At 32.7% G+C, this 20,581-nt stretch overlaps 1 protein-coding gene across 1 annotated transcript in view; it reads left to right on the top strand.

Annotated features, from left to right (window-relative positions):
• The window catches only part of LOC145263613 (transformation/transcription domain-associated protein-like), a 334,985-nt gene that overhangs the window by 139,871 nt on the left and 174,533 nt on the right, over positions 1-20,581 (top strand). The window contains exons 38-45 of the mRNA XM_080120456.1: positions 3,209-3,292; positions 5,684-5,803; positions 7,163-7,282; positions 11,460-11,552; positions 12,659-12,778; positions 15,925-15,984; positions 16,320-16,387; positions 18,814-18,925. Of these exons, the coding sequence (XP_079976582.1) occupies positions 3,209-3,292; positions 5,684-5,803; positions 7,163-7,282; positions 11,460-11,552; positions 12,659-12,778; positions 15,925-15,984; positions 16,320-16,387; positions 18,814-18,925 (777 nt within the window). The remainder of the gene's footprint in view (positions 1-3,208; positions 3,293-5,683; positions 5,804-7,162; positions 7,283-11,459; positions 11,553-12,658; positions 12,779-15,924; positions 15,985-16,319; positions 16,388-18,813; positions 18,926-20,581) is intronic.

Raw genomic sequence — 20,581 nt, 5'->3', positions numbered from 1 at the left:
GTGTGTGTGTGTGGGGGGGGGGGTAACATCCGTTAACTGGTGTTATATATTTCATATTTATTATTATGATTATTCTTTTCTTGTTGTTAGGTCTTATTTATAGTGAGAGTCTTAGAGAGAGATGTTCGTGTTATGAAGAGATTCATATATATAAAATTTGGGTTTGTATTACTGTACACAGATTCGAAAAAGTTGTCAAAAAACAAATATATAACAAATAAATGTTATCAAAGGCAAGATAAGTTACTTTTCTACCAAACTGGATATAATTTTCGTGTTTTTATTCAATTTAACATGTTTATTCAGCTTGAAAACCATACAGTGTTTACCGATGTATTGGAAAATTCAAGATGGCAGCCGATTCTCTCTTTAACACGGTAAGTTCAGGAAAAGGTGTTATAAATAATAAACTAGACAAAATACTATTAAAAACCACCGAATATATGTCAAGTTATGTCACGGTAACATATAATGAGCGAATTTCTAACAGTATTTTGTCTAGTTTATTATTTATTACACCTTTTTCCAAACTTACCGTATTAAAGAGAGAATCGGCCGCCATCTTGAATTTTCCAATACATCGGTAAACACTGTATGGTTTTCAGGCTGAATAAACATGTTAAATTGAATAAAAACAAAAAATTATATCCAGTTTGGTAGAAAAGTAACTTATCTTGCCTTTGATAACATTTATTTGTTATATATTTGTTTTTTGACAACTTTTTCGAATCTGTGTACAGTAATACAAACCCTAAAATTTTCATACTTAGAAGTGTAGAAGCTCTTTGAGTGTTGAGACATTGTGTATGTAAAGACATTTTAAAACACATGATATACAAGAAATATAATGACAATTTCCACTCTACCTTTTTGGTAGAATTACAACACAAAGACGACGTTTATAAAAACACATGATGGGTTTATTTCCATGGACCGGCCGGTGGCTTTGTTTTCAGGAATTCAAAGTTTCGCATTCTATGTTTCAAAGGTGACCGTCTCGCTTCTAGATGTTCGACTCCCAACTCCAGACTCTCGTCTGTCGTCCTCAGACTGTCGTCTTCAGACGCTCTCCCAGTTTCTCTCTGACTCTCTCTGACCCCAAAGTTTCTAACTATATCTAGAATTTCCCATTTTCCATGACGTCATACACATGTTAAAGCATGTCTTCTTTCACGTGTTCTGGAAATGCGTGTCCAAAACTTTTTCCTTTGTTTACAAAAGGAATTTTAACCTATATTCCCAGTAACCTATATTTCCAATATGTTAAAAACATGTTTATTAAATTATCTTATAGTTGCATTCTTCAATTGAATTTTCATAACAGAATTGACAAATGCACATTCTTTTCTTCAAACTATTTTATCTCTAAGCTAAACAATGGTTTGTTTTTTACATTCCATTTGCTAATTCAGTCAGAGCAGCAAGTTCATCAAAGCACATTCCATTGTAATCTAATATATAAAAAGCTGAATGTCTGTCTGTCTCCATATGTTCAAACTCTATCTCCTCCAAAACGAAAATTCGCAGAGTAGCACTAGGGGCCTAAAAAAAATAGGGTTTTTTACAGACCATTCTTTTCTGAGTCTTTAAAATAGTTTTACGAGAATATTGTCTGTATTTTTGAGATGAGGTGTTTTCATTGATTGAGATTGTCCGACTGACTTCCTCATCTTGGTTATTATTGTCACGGTTTGCCCTACGCCCTTCGTCAGGTGTTTTGTTCTAGTGACATATGGCCGAGTGGTCCTAGACGTTGTATCAAAAGTTTACAGTTACCCAAAGGTGCTGAGTTCAATCCTGAACGAAGGCAGTGAAAAAGTAACATTTAAAACAGAGAATCAGCAACTATGTCCCAAAGCCTAGCTGGAGTCCGAACACGGTATCCCCGTAATAATAATAATGGGTTGGGTTCGAGACTCCTAACAAACGGTTCCCCAGTTCGATACAAAACACCTGACGAGGGCAAAACGGCCGAAATGTTGTGACAATAACAACCAAGATGAGGAAGTCAGTCCGACAATCTCAATCAATCAAAATTGAAATAAGTCGTTATACATTTTGTACGTTAATCTTAGTTTATTTTTAATCAGTTCATATGCGTGTCACGTCGGTACAATGGTAACGTCACCAGCTTTGAATGCTATAATTTCGGTTTCTATTGTAGCTGATTTTTTTAGCATTGAAATCACAACTCTATAATAATATATACGAGATCTTGACAAATTATATGACCTTAAACTATATTCAATGGTGAGGCCCCAGCTTGCGGGCTTTGGAGAGTGTGGAGCCACCCTTTAATTGCCATTGCTCCCAGGTCCACTCTGACCCAAACTGGTAGCACCTGTTAGGGTCCCGTCCCAACTATGGGTTAAATAAACACCGACTTAAAAAAACAAATATACTCTTATTAAAAAATTGTTCTTCAAAATCACTGGATTCGGCATTAAATAACCTGAAATGGATTGATATGCCGTAAAACAAAAACAACCAACCATTGAAAAATTAAAATATCGTATTTAAGCGTATTTTACGCCCGGACTAAGCTGTGCGCCCCCTCCCCCTCCGCTAGTAATAATCAGTCCGACAATCTCAGTCAATCAAACTTGAAATAAGTCGTTATACATTTTGTACGTTAATCTTAGTTTATTTTTAATCAGTTCATATGCGTGTCATGTCGGTACAATGGTAACGTCAGCTGCAGTTTTGGTTTCGATTTTAGTTGATGGCACTCAAATACTTTTTTTTTTTTTTTTTTTTTTTTAAACTTTTGTAATCACGATTCTATAATAATATATATGAAATCTGGACAAATTAAAATAACGTAATTAAGCGTATTTTACGACTGGGCAAACGAAAAGGCATAAATAGAAACGTAACAGAAGACTGAGCCGTGTGTGAAGTGACGGCACAATAGAGAAAAGGAAAAAGACTAAAAAGGAGAGAGAGAGAGCACGTTTGAGAGGTTAGAGAGAAGGAGCATGAGCACGGTTTATTCGGAAATGTTGTAGTTATTACTTGTCCTATGTTCCTTGCAAAGGGTGTCTACATGTTAACGTGCATGTGACGTCTCTGTTCTCTTTAATGTTTGCTTAAATGAAAAAATGCTGCCTAAATGCACACCTCTTCAGATATGTAAATAAAGAAAAAAAACACTTCTTTTTTTTTTTTTTTTTTAATTTTTTTTATTTTACTTTTAATCTTTTTTCAGACTCATTTGAAAAAATTCATGGAAGTTGCCATAACAAACCAGAAAAGCGGTCACCAAAGAAATAATGGCCAAGTTCTTTCACAGGTAAAAAAAAAAGAATTGAAATTTCTTAATTGTTTTATTATTTGGATTATTCAGATTCTGCTTTGGTTGTTGTGTAAAATAAATAAATTTAAAAAAAAAAATTAAAAAAATGGTAATATGTTGCATAGTGTTAACTCTACACTGACTTTTTCCAAAGGAGGAAGTTAATAGGGAATATGAAATTCACAATCGGTCTCTAGACACATATAATGTCCCAGTCATGGGAAAATGACATGCAGTGCCCAGCATTCCTAAATGGTCCTCCGTCTTGTTACTGGCCAAGCTCTACATAGCTTAACTTCTGTGAACTAATGAGAATCAGTGTTTCAATTTGATTCTGTCGCGATGTGTGCGTGTCCACGCGTTACCCTAAAACAAGACAAAACGAAAAAGGTTTAATTTTATCAGCAACTCGTATAAAGAAAGAAGTAAAAAGGAAAGAAATGATTAAACTTTGTTTCTGAATTTTTTAGATGAGGAATGATAATTTGCATTATTTGGTTTCTTTGGACTTCTGTTCTCATTTTGAGTTTTATGTTCATACAATGTTTCATGTAATGATGCAACATTACGGCCTCCAGGTATGTCTTGTCGAACTCTGGGAATCTCTATGGAATTTTAAACATCTTGCATAACGGATATAAGTGCTGAGTAATAAACAGTTTTAACTGGTAGTTTTCTTGAGATTAAAAGTTCAATTCTCAGTGCAGACGATACGATGATGTGTTTGTTCTGAAGCCATCAACCATGACAGTGTAGAAGTCAACCCTGGAAATTCAGTCCATCAAAATGCAACATAGATACAAGGTTGAGAAGATGCATTTGAAGAGCTTGGAATTTGGTTTTTTTTACATAGGCATCACCATTTATCAAGGCCAAGAGGCCACTCAAGGATAAGGGTTAAAGAGTGTACAGTAGACATTGGACAATATAGTAATCATTAGTAATGAAAATTTGGTAACTTATATAGAACGGTTCATCAGGAACTTATTTACGTTAGACTTGAACACAACCATATTGTAGTCAGCCGGAAAGCAGGAAAACGGAAGACAATTCCACAGGCGTGCACTTCTAAGAAAGAAGCTTTGTTCATGGAATCTACGTTTAAGTTTAGGCACAGATAAAGAGTGGGGGGGAATTATTTATAGTGTTTACAGCTAGACGAGTGTTTCTTGTGAAAGTTTGGCGAGGGGGAACCATAGATTGAAGCTCAGTCGAACACTTTCCATGAAAATAACGATACATCAGAGACAAACTCGCAACATCTCTTCTGTGAGATAGAGGTTGCAAGGAAGAGAAAAGGACATCTACGAGGCTACGAAGTCTATTTTGAACTCTATCAAGGCAGGACAAGTCCTTTCTAGCAGCTCCTGCCCAGATGTGGCAACAATATTCCATCCTTGGACGTACCTGGCTCTTATATAGATAGAGAATAGCATCAGCAGTGAGATATTTACCGGATCGATAGAAAGATCCCACCATTTTTCCAGCGGCCTTGGTAACAGATTTGATGTACGTGTTCCATTAAAGATCAGGAGTAAAGGTCAAGCCCGGAAGCTTGTCAAAACTTGAAGCCTCCTGAAGACGAGAGCCATTCATTTCAATTGATGCCAGATGTGGATCAGAATGTTGATGATGTAAAGAGAGAAGCTTGGTTTTAGATGCATTAAAAGTAACCAGCCACTCCTTTCCCCATTGTACTACGTGCTCAAGATCAGAGGAGAGAGAATTGGAGAGAACTTGGTCGTTTACTGTCTTAGATGTGCTACCATAAATGGTAGTGTCATCAGCATAAATGTCTACAAATGATGTAAGGATGTGATTTGGAAGATCATTAATGTAGATCAGGAAAAGGGTATGGAGGTTACATGATTGAAAACATGAGAATAACATTCAAGGTATTTACCCATCGTTAGATGAAAACTTCTGTCGAAGGTAAACCAACTCTGTAACTTGTTCGATTTATTAACCATATATGCACATGATAATATGGACTGTCCCTCCACATCCACCCTTATGATGCTGGCCAAGGTGGTCACTTGGATAGACAATGTTCATGAATGGACAAATCTAATAGATAAAAGCCTATATGTCTCTCTCTCCATATTTTCAAACTCTATCTCCTCCAATCCTGGAAATGATCCCCTTGTCAAAAGTTGAACAAACTTAATTGCTATTGAAATAATGTAACACTTAACCCATTAGAGGCTGAATTAAGGGACATTTTTGAGCATCCCATTAATGGACCGTTGGCAGGTAGTGAGTTACCAAATAATTATAATTTTATAATAACTTGCTTGATTTATGATACAATTGATATTTAATTGGTTTCAATTTAAAAATGTTTTTTTTTTTTTTAATTTTTAAATTTTCTTTTTTTTTTTTTTCTAGGAATTGAAAATCTGTTCTGCTATAATTAATATCTTCCACCTTGTTCCAACCGCAACTCAAAAAATTATCGAGCCTCTTACTCGATTAATATTCCAAACGGAAAAAGCTCTTTTCATGGAGGTAAGTGGTTGGTTGATGTTACAATAAAGGTGTAACCCAATAACGCACCTAGTGTATACTGTAAACTGGGGCTACTAGGATAGCTTGGGTAGGGGTAGCATTTGTTTCTACCGTGTCCCGTGTCTTTCTCTCTTTTATTAAAAAAGTCTTTCCTGAATTAATAACTTTTTTTTTTTTTTAAGCAAACACTCTATTTTAGTTTATTACAAACCTGACGATAGTGTTGTGTTGAATAATTGCATTCCCAAATAGTCATCCGGGCTCTACAATGCTTAACTTCCATGATTTAACGAGAATCAGTGTTTCAATTCAATTCTGCTGTGATGTGTGCATGTGTGAGCTTTGCCCTAAAACAAGACAAAATGAAAAAAGTTGAATTTTATCAGCAACTCGTATAAAGAAAGAAGTAAAAAAAAGGTTAAAATTTGCAAAAGAAATGATTAAATTTTGTTTCTGAATTTTTTTTTAGATGAGGAATGATAATTTGCATTATTTGGATTTTTCGGACTACTGTTCTCATTTTGAGTTTTATTTTCATACAATGTTTCATGTAATGATGCAACATCACGGCCTCCAGGTATGTCTTGTCGAACTCTGGGAATCTCTATGGAATTTTAAACATCTTGCATAACGGATAAAAGTGCTGAGTAATAAACAGTTTTAACTGGCAGTTTTCTTGAGATTAAAAAGTTCAATTCTCAGTGCAGACGAAACGATGATGTGTTTGTTCTGAAGCCATCAACCATGACAGTGTAGAAGTCAACCCTGGAAATTCAGTCCGTCAAAATGCAACATAGATACGAGGTTGAGAAGATGCATTTGAAGAGCTTGGAGGTTTTTTTTTTTTTTACATAGGCATCACCACTTATCAAGGCCAAGAGGCCACTCAAGGATAAGGGTTAAAGAGTGTACAGTAGACATTGGACAATATAGTAATCATTAGTAATGAAAATTTGATAAATTTGATAACTTACAATGATGTATTTGTTCTGAAGCCATCAGACATGACAGCATAGAAGTCACCCCTGTGAATTTTAGTTTTATTACACCCCTGATGATTGTGCTTTTGTGTTGAAAATTTGGGTTATAATCAGCAAATATATTTCCTAACTTCCTAACGTAGTGCTACCAGAAACGGCGACAAGGCCAATCAGTTTCTTCACTTTAACCGGAAGTTAAAAAGTATGTTAGCTGACACTATCACCACCTAAATTCCTAATCACTTTCAAGTACAATGTTTTCAAACTTCTTGAAAATTGTTTTCTATGCACATGACATCAGTTTTTATTTTTTATTTTTATTAGCATTAAAAGTGAAGTTTAATTAAAATAATTATACGTCTACATTTTTCTCTTTAAGGCTGGCAGCCCATTCCGAGAACCTCTTTTAAAATTCTTATTGAGATTTCCTCGTCAAACAGTCGATCTGTTCCTCCATGATAACACGATTATTGATCAACAGTGGACAAGGTATTTAGAGGTGAGTCATTTTGTTTTTTTGTTTTGCTTTTTGTGCTCTTATCCAGAACTATTTATCTTCTAGTAAATAACAAAACAAAAGGAGATAAGTCAACAATAATTTAAACTCACTAGATTTATGTGGCAATACCAACAAATTCCCATTAGTCACTTAAAAAATGATTTTCTTGAAAATCAAACGATTAGAATCAGCATCATCTGGGGGAAACACCATTCAAGAAAAATATCAACTTAGTGAGAATTTTCGTAGTTTTAGCTAGACATACAAACACACATCCACACAGACAACTGCCCTTTCTAAATTGATTAAAAACAATTCCGAGTTTGACATAGTGATTGGGAATACCGAGATTGCAGTTAAAAGATCCTAATTTTCACTAGATGCAGTCAACATATCGATTTTTTTAAATTTTGTTTTAAGCAAAAACAATGTTACGTACTTAATTGTCGTTGAAAATAGTAATAGTAATATATCCAAAAATTACGAAAAATCTAATAGAAAGTTATTTATAGTTAAAAGTAATTTTTATGAAAAATTGGGTAAAATCGCATTTTTAAAAAAAAAAAATTTTTTTTTAGACGTTATAAAGTAGGCAGTAGGAGGCTAAACACGAGGGACATAACTCTGAAAGGAATAGTTTAGATTATTTGTCATGGTTGCAATATTTGTGATAGCGATAGACCTTTTTTCTTTTTTTTTTCTTTTTTTCCCCTTTTTCCTTTCTTTTTTCCCTTTTTCCTTTCTTTTTTTCCCTTTTTCTTTTTTTCCCTTTTTCCTTTTTTTCCTTTTTCCTTTTTTTCCCTTTTTCCTTTTTTCCTTTTTTTCCTTTTTTTCCTTTCTTTCCTTTTTTTCCTTTTTTTTTCCTTTTTTTTCCCTTTTTTTTCCTTTTTTTTCCTTTTTTTTCCTTTTTTTTTCCTTTTCCTTTTTTTTCCTTTTTTTCCTTTTCCTTGTTTTTCCTTTTTTTTCCTTTTCCTTGTTTTTCCTTTTTTTTTCCTTTTTTTTTTCTTTCTTTTTTTCCTTTCTTTTTTTTTCCTTTTTTTCCTTTCTTTTCCTTTTTTTTCCTTTCTTTTCCTTTTTTTTCCTTCTTTTCCTTTTTTTTCCTTTTTTTCCTTTTCCTTTTTTTCCTTTTCCTTTTTTTCCTTTTCCTTTTTTTCCTTTTCCTTTTTTCCTTTTCCTTTTTTCCTTTTCCTTTTTTTCCTTTTCCTTTTTTTTCCTTTTTTTCCTTTTCCTTTTTTCCTTTTTTCCCTTTTTTTTCTTGCCTTTTTTTCCTTTCTTTTTTTTCCTTTCTTTTTTTTTCCTTTCTTTTTTTTTCCTTTCTTTTTTTTTCCTTTTTTTTTCCTTTTTTTTTCCTTTTTTTTTCCTTTTTTTTTCCTTTTTTTTTCCTTTCTTTTTTTCCCTTTCTTTTTTTCCCTTTCTTTTTTTCCCTTTCTTTTTTTCCCTTTCTTTTTTTCCCTTTCTTTTTTTCCCTTTCTTTTTTTCCCTTTCTTTCCCTTTCTTTTTTTTCCTTTCTTTTCCTTTCTTTTTTTTCCTTTCTTTTTTTTCCTTTCTTTTTTTTCCTTTCTTTTTTTTCCTTTCTTTTTTTCCTTTCTTTTTTTCCTTTATTTTTTTTCCTTTATTTTTTTTCCTTTATTTTTTTTCCTTTCTTTTTTTTCCTTTCTTTTTTTTCCTTTCTTTTTTTTCCTTTCTTTTTTTCCTTTCTTTTTTTCCTTTCTTTTTTTTCCTTTCTTTTTTTTCCTTTCTTTTTTTTCCTTTCTTTTTTTTCCTTTTTTTTCCTTTTTTTTCCTTTTTTTGTCCTTTTTTGTCCTTTTTTGTCCTTTCTTTTTTGTCCTTTCTTTTTTGTCCTTTCTTTTTTGTCCTTTCTTTTTTGTCCTTTCTTTTTTGTCCTTTCTTTTTTGTCCTTCCTTTTTTGTCCTTCCTTTTTTGTCCTTTTTTTTTCCTTTTGTCCTTTTTTTTTCCTTTTTTCCTTTTTTTTCCTTTTTTCCTTTTTTTTCCTTTTTTTCCTTTTTTTTTCCTTTTTTTTTTCCTTTCTTATATTATTTAAGAAAGGAAAAAAAGTTAAAGTTATTCCTTTCTTATATTATTTTTTTTTCCTTTCTTTTTTTTTCCTTTCTCTCCTTTTTTTTCCTTTTTTTGTCCTTTTTTTTTCCTTTTTTTTTCCTTTTTTCCTTTTCTTCCTTTTTTTTTTCCTTTTTTTCCTTTTTTTTTCCTTTTTTCCTTTCTGCCTTTCATTTTTTTCCTTCCTTTCTCTTTTCCTTTCTTCCTTTCTCTTTTCGTTTCTTTTCCTTTTTCTTTTCCTTCCTTTTTCTTTTCCTTTCTTTTTCTTTTCCTTTTTCTTTTCCTTTTCCTTTTTCTTTTCCTTTTTTTTCCTTTCTTTTCCTTTCTTTTCCTTTTTTTTCCTTTCTTTTCCTTTCTTTTCCTTTCTTTTCCTTTCTTTTCCTTTCTTTTCCTTTTCCTTTTTTCCTTTCCTTTTTTCCTTTCTTTCTTTTCCTTTCTTTTCCTTTCTTTTCCTTTCCTTTCCTTTTTCTTTTCCTTTTTCTTTTCCTTTTTTTTTTTCACTAAAAGCACTTGTTCTACTCGATGATTTTTCATAATTTTTTGATATATTACTATTTTCGACCTGACAATTAAGTATGTATCGTTTTTGCTTAAAATGATATATTTTTTAAATTAATTTGACTATAGCTTAACAATCACCGTATCATAATTTCATAATTCAGTGGAGCCAATTAAAATGGTAAAGCAGATATAGATTTTATGCCATTCAAAATAGTTGTCGCCTCCCCTCTTTACTCAGTTGCACTTTTGTCAGCCATTTTGGATTGCGGCACTACATATTAGACTTGGACCAATGCGCATCATTCCGTATCTGTTATACGGATAAGAATGCTAAATCTCTTAACTGTATCCTCAGCAATTACTGGCTTCCATACTTGTTGTCTCACCACTTTTTTGGTGAATTAATCCGCTGCTTTGGGTAGGATTGAAACCGCTATCTTCAGACAATGCTCACCTGGAACCGTAGAGATTCAATGTCTCTATGCACTGTGCCATGGTAGTTAACCACTTGACGAAGGCCAGAGGAATAGTTGGCTGAAACGTCATAAAACCACAACTATAAAGATGAGGATAAGTCCGCAAATAGTAGTGTGGCTTCCTCCAGTCTTGACAGACTATGGATACTCACTGTAAGGGTGCCTGCGCGTGAAATTTTTGTGGCAAGAGTTGCACAATCTCCAACCACGCCTCTCCTGGGTCGACATTGTTGCATACCAGTGGCAAGTTGAGGTACAGGACGTCTGGAAACAATGCCGAGATGAGCGGAGACCACATACAGCGCCTAGAATTTCCAAATGGTTACCCATCTGGTACTAGCCAGGCTCTACGTTGCTGAACTTCGGTGATCTGGCGACAACCGGTGTGTCAAAATACAATCGATGAGAGACAACGCGCGAATCTTTACAAACAGACTTTTCTTTCTCCATCTTTAAAACATGGCAAGAAAGAAGAAAAAAAAAAAGAAAGAAAACAGGATGAGGATGGAGTTTGATTCTGAAGTATATTATACAGGACAACTAGAAAATAATGCCGAGATAAGCGGAGAGCACATAAAGCACCTAGAATTCCCAAATGGTCACCCATCTGGTACTAACCAGGCTTAATGTTGCTTAACTTCGGTGATCTGACGAGAACCGGTGTGTCAACGTGATTAGTCCGCAAATAAATATACAAATTACTTGTCTCCAAGAATTCTAATAAGTAAATAACAAGCATATAACTTAGCCATTCTCGACACGAAATATAGCATCTGAATTAGATGAATAACATTCAAAAGGAATTCACTTTAAATCTGTTAATACTGACCAACTCGTGAGCAAGTCTGTCATCGTACTATGTTTAAGTCTCACATGCTAGCAGGCAAAAGGGAGACCTTCAGGCAGGTGGTGGAGAAGCGTTGTCTTTCGTTGAGCAGGCAGTGAGACGCGCAGTCTCTTTTGTCGAACAGGCGGCAGGGAGGCGCATTGTCTATCGGCAAGAAGGCAGCGTATCCTTCAGGTAGCAGTGAGGTACCATGTCCTTCATTGAGCAGTCAAAAAAGGGTACACGGTCCTCCTTCAATAAATGATTTGATGAACTCATCATAAAAACTTTTAAAAATAATTTTTTTTTTTATTTTCAGTTTGTGGTTCGTCACAAAGATGCCCAAGTTATCCGCGACGTCCTCATGGCTGATCCCATGCGACTGGTAAATATGGCTCTCCGTAACATACAAGTAAGTACAACAACCGTTTTGTCTTTAACTTTCTTTTATTTTTGACTAGCGAGTGGTACCCGGCGTTGCCCGGGTGTTTGTAGGTGTGTGTGAAAAAAACCCGAAATGTGAAAAAAAAAACAGGTGCGCGTTTTTGATTGACGTGACGGCGATAGCTATTCAGCGGTTAGCATTTTGTGCGGGACAGTTTTTAATGAGGTCAATAAATCGGTTTGTTTGTTTTTAAAACCCCGCTCCCTGTTTATTAGGGAGACCGTCTCGTCTTGAAATGAAAGCTACCGTCTGATATGACGAAGTCGACATTGACCAAACGTTACTTAGCTCTCTAGAGACCACTGGCTTTCGGCCAGTAATTAGTCGAGTTTCGCTTTTTGTTTATACCGAAAACCGAATGTAACGCGTGCTGATGCGGGAAATGTGGGATAATTAACGTTTGAAAGTCAATAAAATTAAATAGACAGGTGAGCTCCGTGGTTAACTGTGAAATATTATAATTTATAGATGATATAAAAAGTTTTAAGAAGTTGTGAAGCGAGTGAGCGCTTCTCTGAAAGAAGCCTTTTGTGGACATCGAGGAAAAGCGTACATACATTCATTTTCGCTTTTATATATATATATATATATATATATATAGATATAGATTCAAACACTTCAGAAATTAGTTTTAATTTGTCGATACAAGAAGACATGACGGAACTTTTGTGCGGTTGTAATAAGAATTTCAAGTGTAATTTTTCTTTCTTTTATTCTTTCAGAGTATTCCTATCAAGGAAAAGCGTACATACATACATACATTTTCGCTTTTATATATATAGATTCAAACACTTGAGAAATTAGTTTTAATTTGTCGATACAAGAAGACATGATGGAACTTTTGTGCGGTTGTAATAAGAATTTCAAGTGTAATTTTTTTTTCTTTTATTCTTTCAGAGTATTCCTATCAAGGAAAAGCGTACATACATACATTTTCGCTTTTATATATATAGATTCAAACACTTGAGAAATTAGTTTTAATTTGTCGATACAAGAAGACATGACGGAACTTTTGTGCGGTTGTAATAAGAATTTCAAGTGTAATTTTTTTTTCTTCTCTTTTATTCTTTCAGAGTATTCCTGATATGCCCCCTGCCCAGCACTTGAAAGCGGAGATGCAATACCAGGCCATACATTTGATTTCACTCCTCGTCGAGATGGATGAGAAATGGTTGGCTGAGCAACCTACTGTTGTATGTATTTCGTTTTGTTTGCCAACAAAGACACTGTTTGTAATCATTAAAAAAAAACAAAAAAAACTAAATAAACCTGTTTTTTTCATTTCCGGTTTTTGCTTAACAGAAGTCTTGTCAGTATATATCAAAGAAAAGTCGTTTATGCTTAACTAGCGAGGGGTACCCGGCGTTGCCCGGGTGTTTGGAGGTGTGTGGGGGGGGGGGGGGGTTAAAAAAAAAAAAAGTAAGTATGAGGATCGAACCCGAACCGGTTGAGGCAAAGTTGTAAATTAAAGTGTGAAAAAAAAAAAAAAAAAAAAAAAACGTGCGACGTTAACCATTGCCCCACCGCGACATGCTAACGGAAACACGTTTGAATTTATTTAATTACTTGGATTTAGCAGGTGCCCGTTTTAATGAGTTAATGAGGTCAAGTTTGACTGCGGGATAGTATTTCATTTACTGCTGAACGCTTTTTTTTCCCCTCTCCCAAGATGTTATAGGAAAAAGACTAACCCACATGCGGTGAGCGAATTAAATAGACAGGCAAGCTTTGTTGTTAACTGTGAGATATTACGATTTCTATGTGATATAAAAAGTTTTAAAAAATTGTGAAGCGAGCGACCGCTTCTCTGAAAAAAGCCTTTTGTTGACATACAGAAAAAGCGAACACACATACATTTTCGCTTTTATATATATATAGATGTTTATGTAATTCCAGTTTAATTTTAAAACTTTACATGAAAAAAGTCTTCACTTTGGAACTTTTTTTTTTTTCCACAATGGCTGTATTTTTAATAAAAAAAAATTGCCTGGTCGTTAGATACGTTTCAGTATGATATTTTAATTCATGCAGATTACGTATTTATTTTTATAGAGTCAATTCTCTATCGATTACTATATTGTACCTAATATATCGTAGTGAGATCAAAACTAAAGAATATATACATGACTTGGGTGCCATCATCGTTCATCCTTTTTTTTAAAAGATGGAATCGCCCGCTGATTGTCGAAGACAAGATTCAAGTGAGCATGCCCAAACAGTTCAGTTTTATAATTATATATATATATATATATATATATACGCAAGCAAACAGTTAATAAAACATGTTAAAAAACACTTTGAAATGAGTTAAAAACATTTAATCTGAAAAGGAAACACTAGATAAGTGGATAGTCCTTAATCCGCGGAGTTATATATATATATATCTTAATTAAAAAACTCTGTTGCTTCCTTGCTTGAATCTTGTAAGAAATAATTTTACCAAGAATTCTTTGCAAGTTTTGGTTTCAGTTTCAATTCTAACTGATGGCACTGAAATGATTTTTTTTTTTTTTTAAATTTTACTTTTGAAATCATCATTATATATCATTAGGTACAATATAATGATCGATAAAGGATTGACACAATGATTATATATGATATCTGCATAAATTAAAATATATTTAAACATATTTTACGATCGGGTAAGGCCCAGCATCCCTGCTAGTATATAAGTGAGCTTGTGTGTCTATGTGAGGAATAGTCTCTTCCAAACTACTTTGTCAATTTTTGTTCTACATAAGCTTGAAACTTGACATATAGGGGATTATAAATTCGATTTGGTTTTTAATCAGTAAAAATAGCTGCTAGGGGGTTAAAAATGAGAATTGAAAAACAAAAAAAAATATTGGAATTTGGTTTAAAAGATATACACGTATGCACGTGCAAATATATAATTATAGTTTATTTGTGGACTTGTATCCTCGCCTTCATAGTTGTTTCACCACATTTCGACCAACTATTGCCTTTTGCAGGTGGTTAGCAGCGATGAGATAGGAATACTGAGTCTCGTAATTGTATCCTCAATAATTACTGGTGAAGCAGCAACTATGAAGATGAAGATAACCGTCCACAAATAAATAAAAATTATCTCAAGAAAAGATTCCAATAAAGAAATTATCTATATTTAAATTTATGTTTAAATGCCCAAGCAAGAAAGCTGATCTGAGTTTTATATATATATATATATATATAAAAGCAAAAATGTATGTATGTGTGTTCGCTTTTTCTGTATGTCAACAAAAGGCTTTTTTCAGAGAAGCGGTCGCTTGCTTCATAACTTTTTAAAACTTTTTATATCACATAGAAATCGTAATATCTCACAGTTAACAACGAAGCTCACCTGTCTATTTAATTTGCTCGATTTCGGGAAGATAAATATTGAATATTTGTCGCTCGCCGCATGTGGGTTAGTCTTTTTCCTATAACATCTTGGGGGGGGGGGCGTTCCGCAGTAAATGAATACTATCCCGCAGTCAAACTTGACCTCATTAAAACGGGCACCTGCTAAATCCAAGTAATTAAATAAATTCAAACGTGTTTCCGTTAGCATGTCGCGGTGGAGCAATGGTTAACGTCACACTTTTTTTTTTTTTTTTTTTTTTTTTTCACACTTTAATTTACAACTTTGCCTCAACGGTTCGGGTTCGATCCTCATACTTAGTTCCCCCCCCCCCCCCCACACACACACACCTCCAAACACCCGCATTTGGCATTTAAACCATCCATCCAGTTTGTGACTTCCGGTTTTAAAAAAATTATCTGCTTGCCTATTTAATAGCCACCCTCTCTTGTTCAATATTAAAAGCCACCGCTGCTATTCAAAGCATACACAAGATCAACTATATTTTTTGTTTTATTTTAATGTGTTTTCCTTACAAAGAAATGTAATTTAACTCCGTTGAGTTAAAAAAAACAAACAAAAAACCTTAAATATAACTATAATAATATTTATAACTATATTTACTGCTTTTAGTAGCGCTCCTGTGGATTCTGACGATTTTTTTTTTTTTTTCAGACCTTACTTAAAAAATATTTTCTCTTCAAGGGAGAGATAGAAACTTGGTTTTAGTAGGGCTTCACAAATTTTAATTAGTGCTTGCAGTAATGCTCTGGAGGCTTCCTGAGTTTTATTTTTTTCAATCATCACTTAAAAAAAATGTCTTCTCAAGACAATAAAAGACAATATAATCTCAAAATCACTTCATTTGGAACATTTTTCATCTTACCCTATAAGGGCCAACGGGTAGACTAGTATATTTTAATTGCAAATGTTTGGAAAATATTTTTAATATAAACTTTAAAAAGACATTTCATTTAACTTTTTAAAATTCTGTTTCAGGTCGGCAAGTTGCGCACGATATGGATGTCGGAAAGCTTCCAAGAAAAGCACAAAAAAATTGTAAGAATTAAAAAAAAATTTATTTTTAATTTTTTTCTAAATGTTTTTTTCTTTCTATGTTGAGGGATTTTATTTTAAAAAGCAAAATCAATTGTATTTTTGTTCAAAAATCAGTTCTTGTCCTGAAATTCACAATATATTAAAAAAAAAAAAAGTGGGGGGGGCAGAAAACTGATTTATGTATTTATGACAGAAAAAAATTATCATTCAGTGCAATATGGGGGGGAAAAAAAACAAAGGACAAAAATGTTTTGCTCGTGATGAAAATTAAATTAAATTAAAAAAATTTTGAAAATATTTCCGCCATTGTTTGCTTATTCTTTTTTCTTATTCAGGATAACTTGGACTACATTCATTGGCAAGAACCATCACTTTTAGTCAAATGCCTTTTAACTTATTTTAAGTAAGTGTTTAATTTATTAATATTTAAATTTTAATGTAATATTTAGTATTTTTATTGTTCTTTTTGTCTATTTCTAACAACTCCTTTTACTGTCTCCCTTTTTTACTTTTTTCTATCGTCTCCTTCTTTTCCTTATTTCTAACGTCTCCTTTTTTTTCCTTATTTCTACCGTCTCCTTTTTTTTTCCTTATTTCTACCGTCTCCTTTTTTTTTACTTATTTCTACCGTCTCCTTTTTTTACTTATTTCTACCGTCTCCTTTTTTTACTTATTTCTACCGTCTCCTTTTTTTACTTATTTCTACCGTCTCCTTTTTTTACTTATTTCTACTGTCTCCTTTTTTTACTTATTTCTACTGTCTCCTTTTTTTACTTATTTCTACTGTCTCCTTTTTTTACTTATTTCTACTGTCTCCTTTTTTTACTTATTTCTACTGTCTCCTTTTTTTACTTATTTCTACTGTCTCCTTTTTTTACTTATTTCTACCGTCTCCTTTTTTTACTTATTTCTGCCGTCTCCTTTTTTTTTATTTCTACCGTCTCCTTTTTATTTCTACCGTCTCCTTTTTTCCCCCTTATTTCTACCGTCTCCTTTTTTTTTTTACTTATTTCTACCATCTCCTTTTTTTTTTACTTATTTCTACCGTCTCCTTTTTTTTACTTATTTCTACCGTCTCCTTTTTTTTACTTATTTCTACCGTCTCCTTTTTTTTACTTATTTCTACCGTCTCCTTTTTTTTACTTATTTCTACCGTCTCCTTTTTTTTACTTATTTCTACCGTCTCCTTTTTTTCTTATATCTACCGTCTCCTCCTCCTTTTCCTTATTTCTACTGTCTCCTCCTTCATTTCCTTATTTCTACCGTCTCCTTTTTTTACTTATTTCTACCGTCTCCTTTTTTTACTTATTTCTACCGTCTCCTTTTTTTACTTATTTCTACCGTCTCCTTTTTTTACTTATTTCTACCGTCTCCTTTTTTTACTTATTTCTACCGTCTCCTTTTTTTACTTATTTCTACCGTCTCCTTTTTTTTACTTATTTCTACCGTCTCCTTTTTTTTTTACTTATTTCTACCGTCTCCTTTTTTTTTACTTATTTCTACCGTCTCCTTTTTTTTACTTATTTCTACCGTCTCCTTTTTTTTACTTATTTCTACCGTCTCCTTTTTTTTTACTTATTTCTACCGTCTCCTTTTTTTTACTTATTTCTACCGTCTCCTTTTTTTTACTTATTTCTACCGTCTCCTTTTTTTACTTATTTCTACCGTCTCCTTTTTTTTACTTATTTCTACCGTCTCCTTTTTTTTTACTTATTTCTACCGTCTCCTTTTTTTTACTTATTTCTACCGTCTCCTTTTTTTTACTTATTTCTACCGTCTCCTTTTTTTTACTTATTTCTACCGTCTCCTTTTTTTTACTTATTTCTACCGTCTCCTTTTGTTTTCTTATTTCTACCGTCTCCTTTTGTTTTCTTATTTCTACCGTCTCCTTTTGTTTTCTTATTTCTACCGTCTCCTTTTGTTTTCTTATTTCTACCGTCTCCTTTTGTTTTCTTATTTCTACCGTCTCCTTTTGTTTTCTTATTTCTACCGTCTCCTTTTGTTTTCTTATTTCTACCGTCTCCTTTTGTTTTCTTATTTCTACCGTCTCCTTTTGTTTTCTTATTTCTACCGTCTCCTTTTGTTTTCTTATTTCTACCGTCTCCTTTTGTTTTCTTATTTCTACCGTCTCCTTTTGTTTTCTTATTTCTACCGTCTCCTTTTGCTTCCTTACTTCTACCGTCTCCTTCTTTTTTTTCCTTACTTCTACCGTCTCCTTCTTTTTTTTCCTTACTTCTACCGTCTCCTTCTTTTTTTTCCTTATTTTAAAATTTTTTATTGTTTCCCTTTTTGTTTATATTTCTTCAGTTTCCAGCTTAATTATCTTCATTGTAAAAAAAAAATCACAAACTTCAACTAGATGCATATTAAATCTTTAATATTTTTTCTTACAAACAAAATCAAACTTTGACAAAAAGAACTAATCAGAATGTTAAGATAATGACTTAAAAAAAATTTTTTTTTTTTTAAGATAATCTGGTTTATTAGTGTCCAATCAATAATAATTCACTGAAAAAGAAATGCCAAAAACGAACAGAAAAAAATAAGGGCGGGGGGGGGTGATACACAAAAAAAACATCAAAATGGGAAAATATCCAACATCATTAGCATTTTGACAACAAATATGAAATATTGAAAAATGAATTGTAGATTCAAATAATTGAATAATCCTTTACGAAACTAATGTGCATGTCTCAGCAAATTCCATTGGATGTCTTGGCATCTTAGTCATAGAACATTGGTTTTCTGTAGGCACATATATATATATATATAAACAGACGCTGCAATAAAAAAAATGATCTATGTTATTATTTAAATGTTCTTTCTTAGGCAACATACCAAAGAGAAAGATCTGCTGTTCCAAATCCTCCGCTGTTTTATCCATCGTTACATTCCGCAGTTCCAGTTTGTTAAAGAATTCTTGGATGATGTTGTTGCCGCGGTTTGTATACAGATTTTAGTTTTTTCTTTTAAGATTTTTACTTTAAGCATATATTTGTTTATAGAAGATAGAATAACGTAGGAATTCCTTTTTTGATTAATGTTATATGTTAAGTTTGTGTTAAAAAGAAGTCTCCAGTTTAAAAATCTTTCATTAGATAAAATGTTTTTTGAAGGAATTTAATCTAATATTTTATTGTGCTGAAGAACTTGATAGCAAGAGCCACCGGAGTTGGCTATTCAGAATAAAATATTGATTTTTTAGGGAAGACAAAGTCTATAATTTAACTGGCTTTACTTTATTATATAGAGGAGTAAATATAAAAATAATCACATTAATTCATTTTTTCTTTTGTAAAGTTTAAAAAATAAAATTCTTAATGTTTTTCCTTATTTTAAAAATTGAATTTATCTTGAAAATCCTATCTAACATAAATAACACGGTCAGTAAACAGCAGAAGTATCACTGAAAATACAGAATGTTTACAGAATGCTCTCCCCACTCCTTTCTAAAGAATGTTATTTCAACACCGTCCACATTCTGCAGAAGTACTCCCAAAAAATCTTATTGATTAAAATAAACTTTTGAATTCTTTTTGACTGAATTTAATGATTAAAAAAATTTAGCACTTTTTGGGTTTTATTTTGCAAATATTAGGCAATATCATCTCTCATCTCCGTTGTCTTTCAGGACGTTTCAAATAGGCAATAAATTAATAATAATTAAAGAAAGACTGCAAAAAAAAATTTGACAAAAAACTTAGATTTACTAAGAGTTATATGAAAAACATACTTGTGCACAGTAATTAAAATAAATATACATTACATGTTAAAATTAATAGAAGTCCATTGTTTAGAAGCACAATGAAAATGAAATTCAAAACGGGACTTAAAAGATCAGACTTGTGCAGTATTTTTATTTTTTTAAATTTCTAATTTTCAGCTTATACAAAAGTCTTCATCAGGAAAGTTTAGAGAATGCTTTTTTTACATTTTTTTATTTATTTTTATTTTTTGTTAGCCTAAACCTTCCTGATCCATGAGATGAAAATCAAAAATTTGAAATACTAGCAAGCCGCCGGGTGTTGCTCGGTCGTAAGATACGCTTAAGTATATTTTAATTCATGCATATTACATATTTATTATTATAGAGACAATTTTCTGTTGATTATAATATTGAACTTAATATATAGCAGTGAGATCAAAACTAAAAACATATATATATATATGACTTGGATGCCATCAGCTAGAATCAAAGCCAAAACATACAACACTCCACCCTCGTTCCTTAGCCTCTGAGCCACGTCCGTAAGCACACATATATATAGTCATCCACATACAGTAGTGTGTTTTTCTGTATCACAGCTCATTAGGGTGGCTAGATAAGCAACTACCTCAAGCCAGGTTTGAAACTTGACCCTTACGCTGTTCGGCTGCTGCTATGACGGGTATGTGAATTAACAATGTTCAAACATTGTTCAAATGCCTAAGCTCCATTTGTTTACACAAATAGCATTGCTTAATACGCTAATGGCAGTTTATCACTTCCCAATATGCTCAACTCAAGATAGGGAGCATTATATATACTAGCAAATGTACCTAGTATTAAACATAACGTAAAATTGAGTCGAGTGTGATAGCCATTAGGCCAGTTTGT

Source organism: Euprymna scolopes, chromosome 39 (genome assembly GCF_053919585.1).
Source record: "Euprymna scolopes isolate OS-2025 chromosome 39, ASM5391958v1, whole genome shotgun sequence".
Lineage (NCBI taxonomy): Eukaryota > Metazoa > Mollusca > Cephalopoda > Sepiida > Sepiolidae > Euprymna > Euprymna scolopes.
Note: the sequence above shows the minus strand (reverse complement) of the source record. Positions and strands in the feature narration are given on the sequence as shown.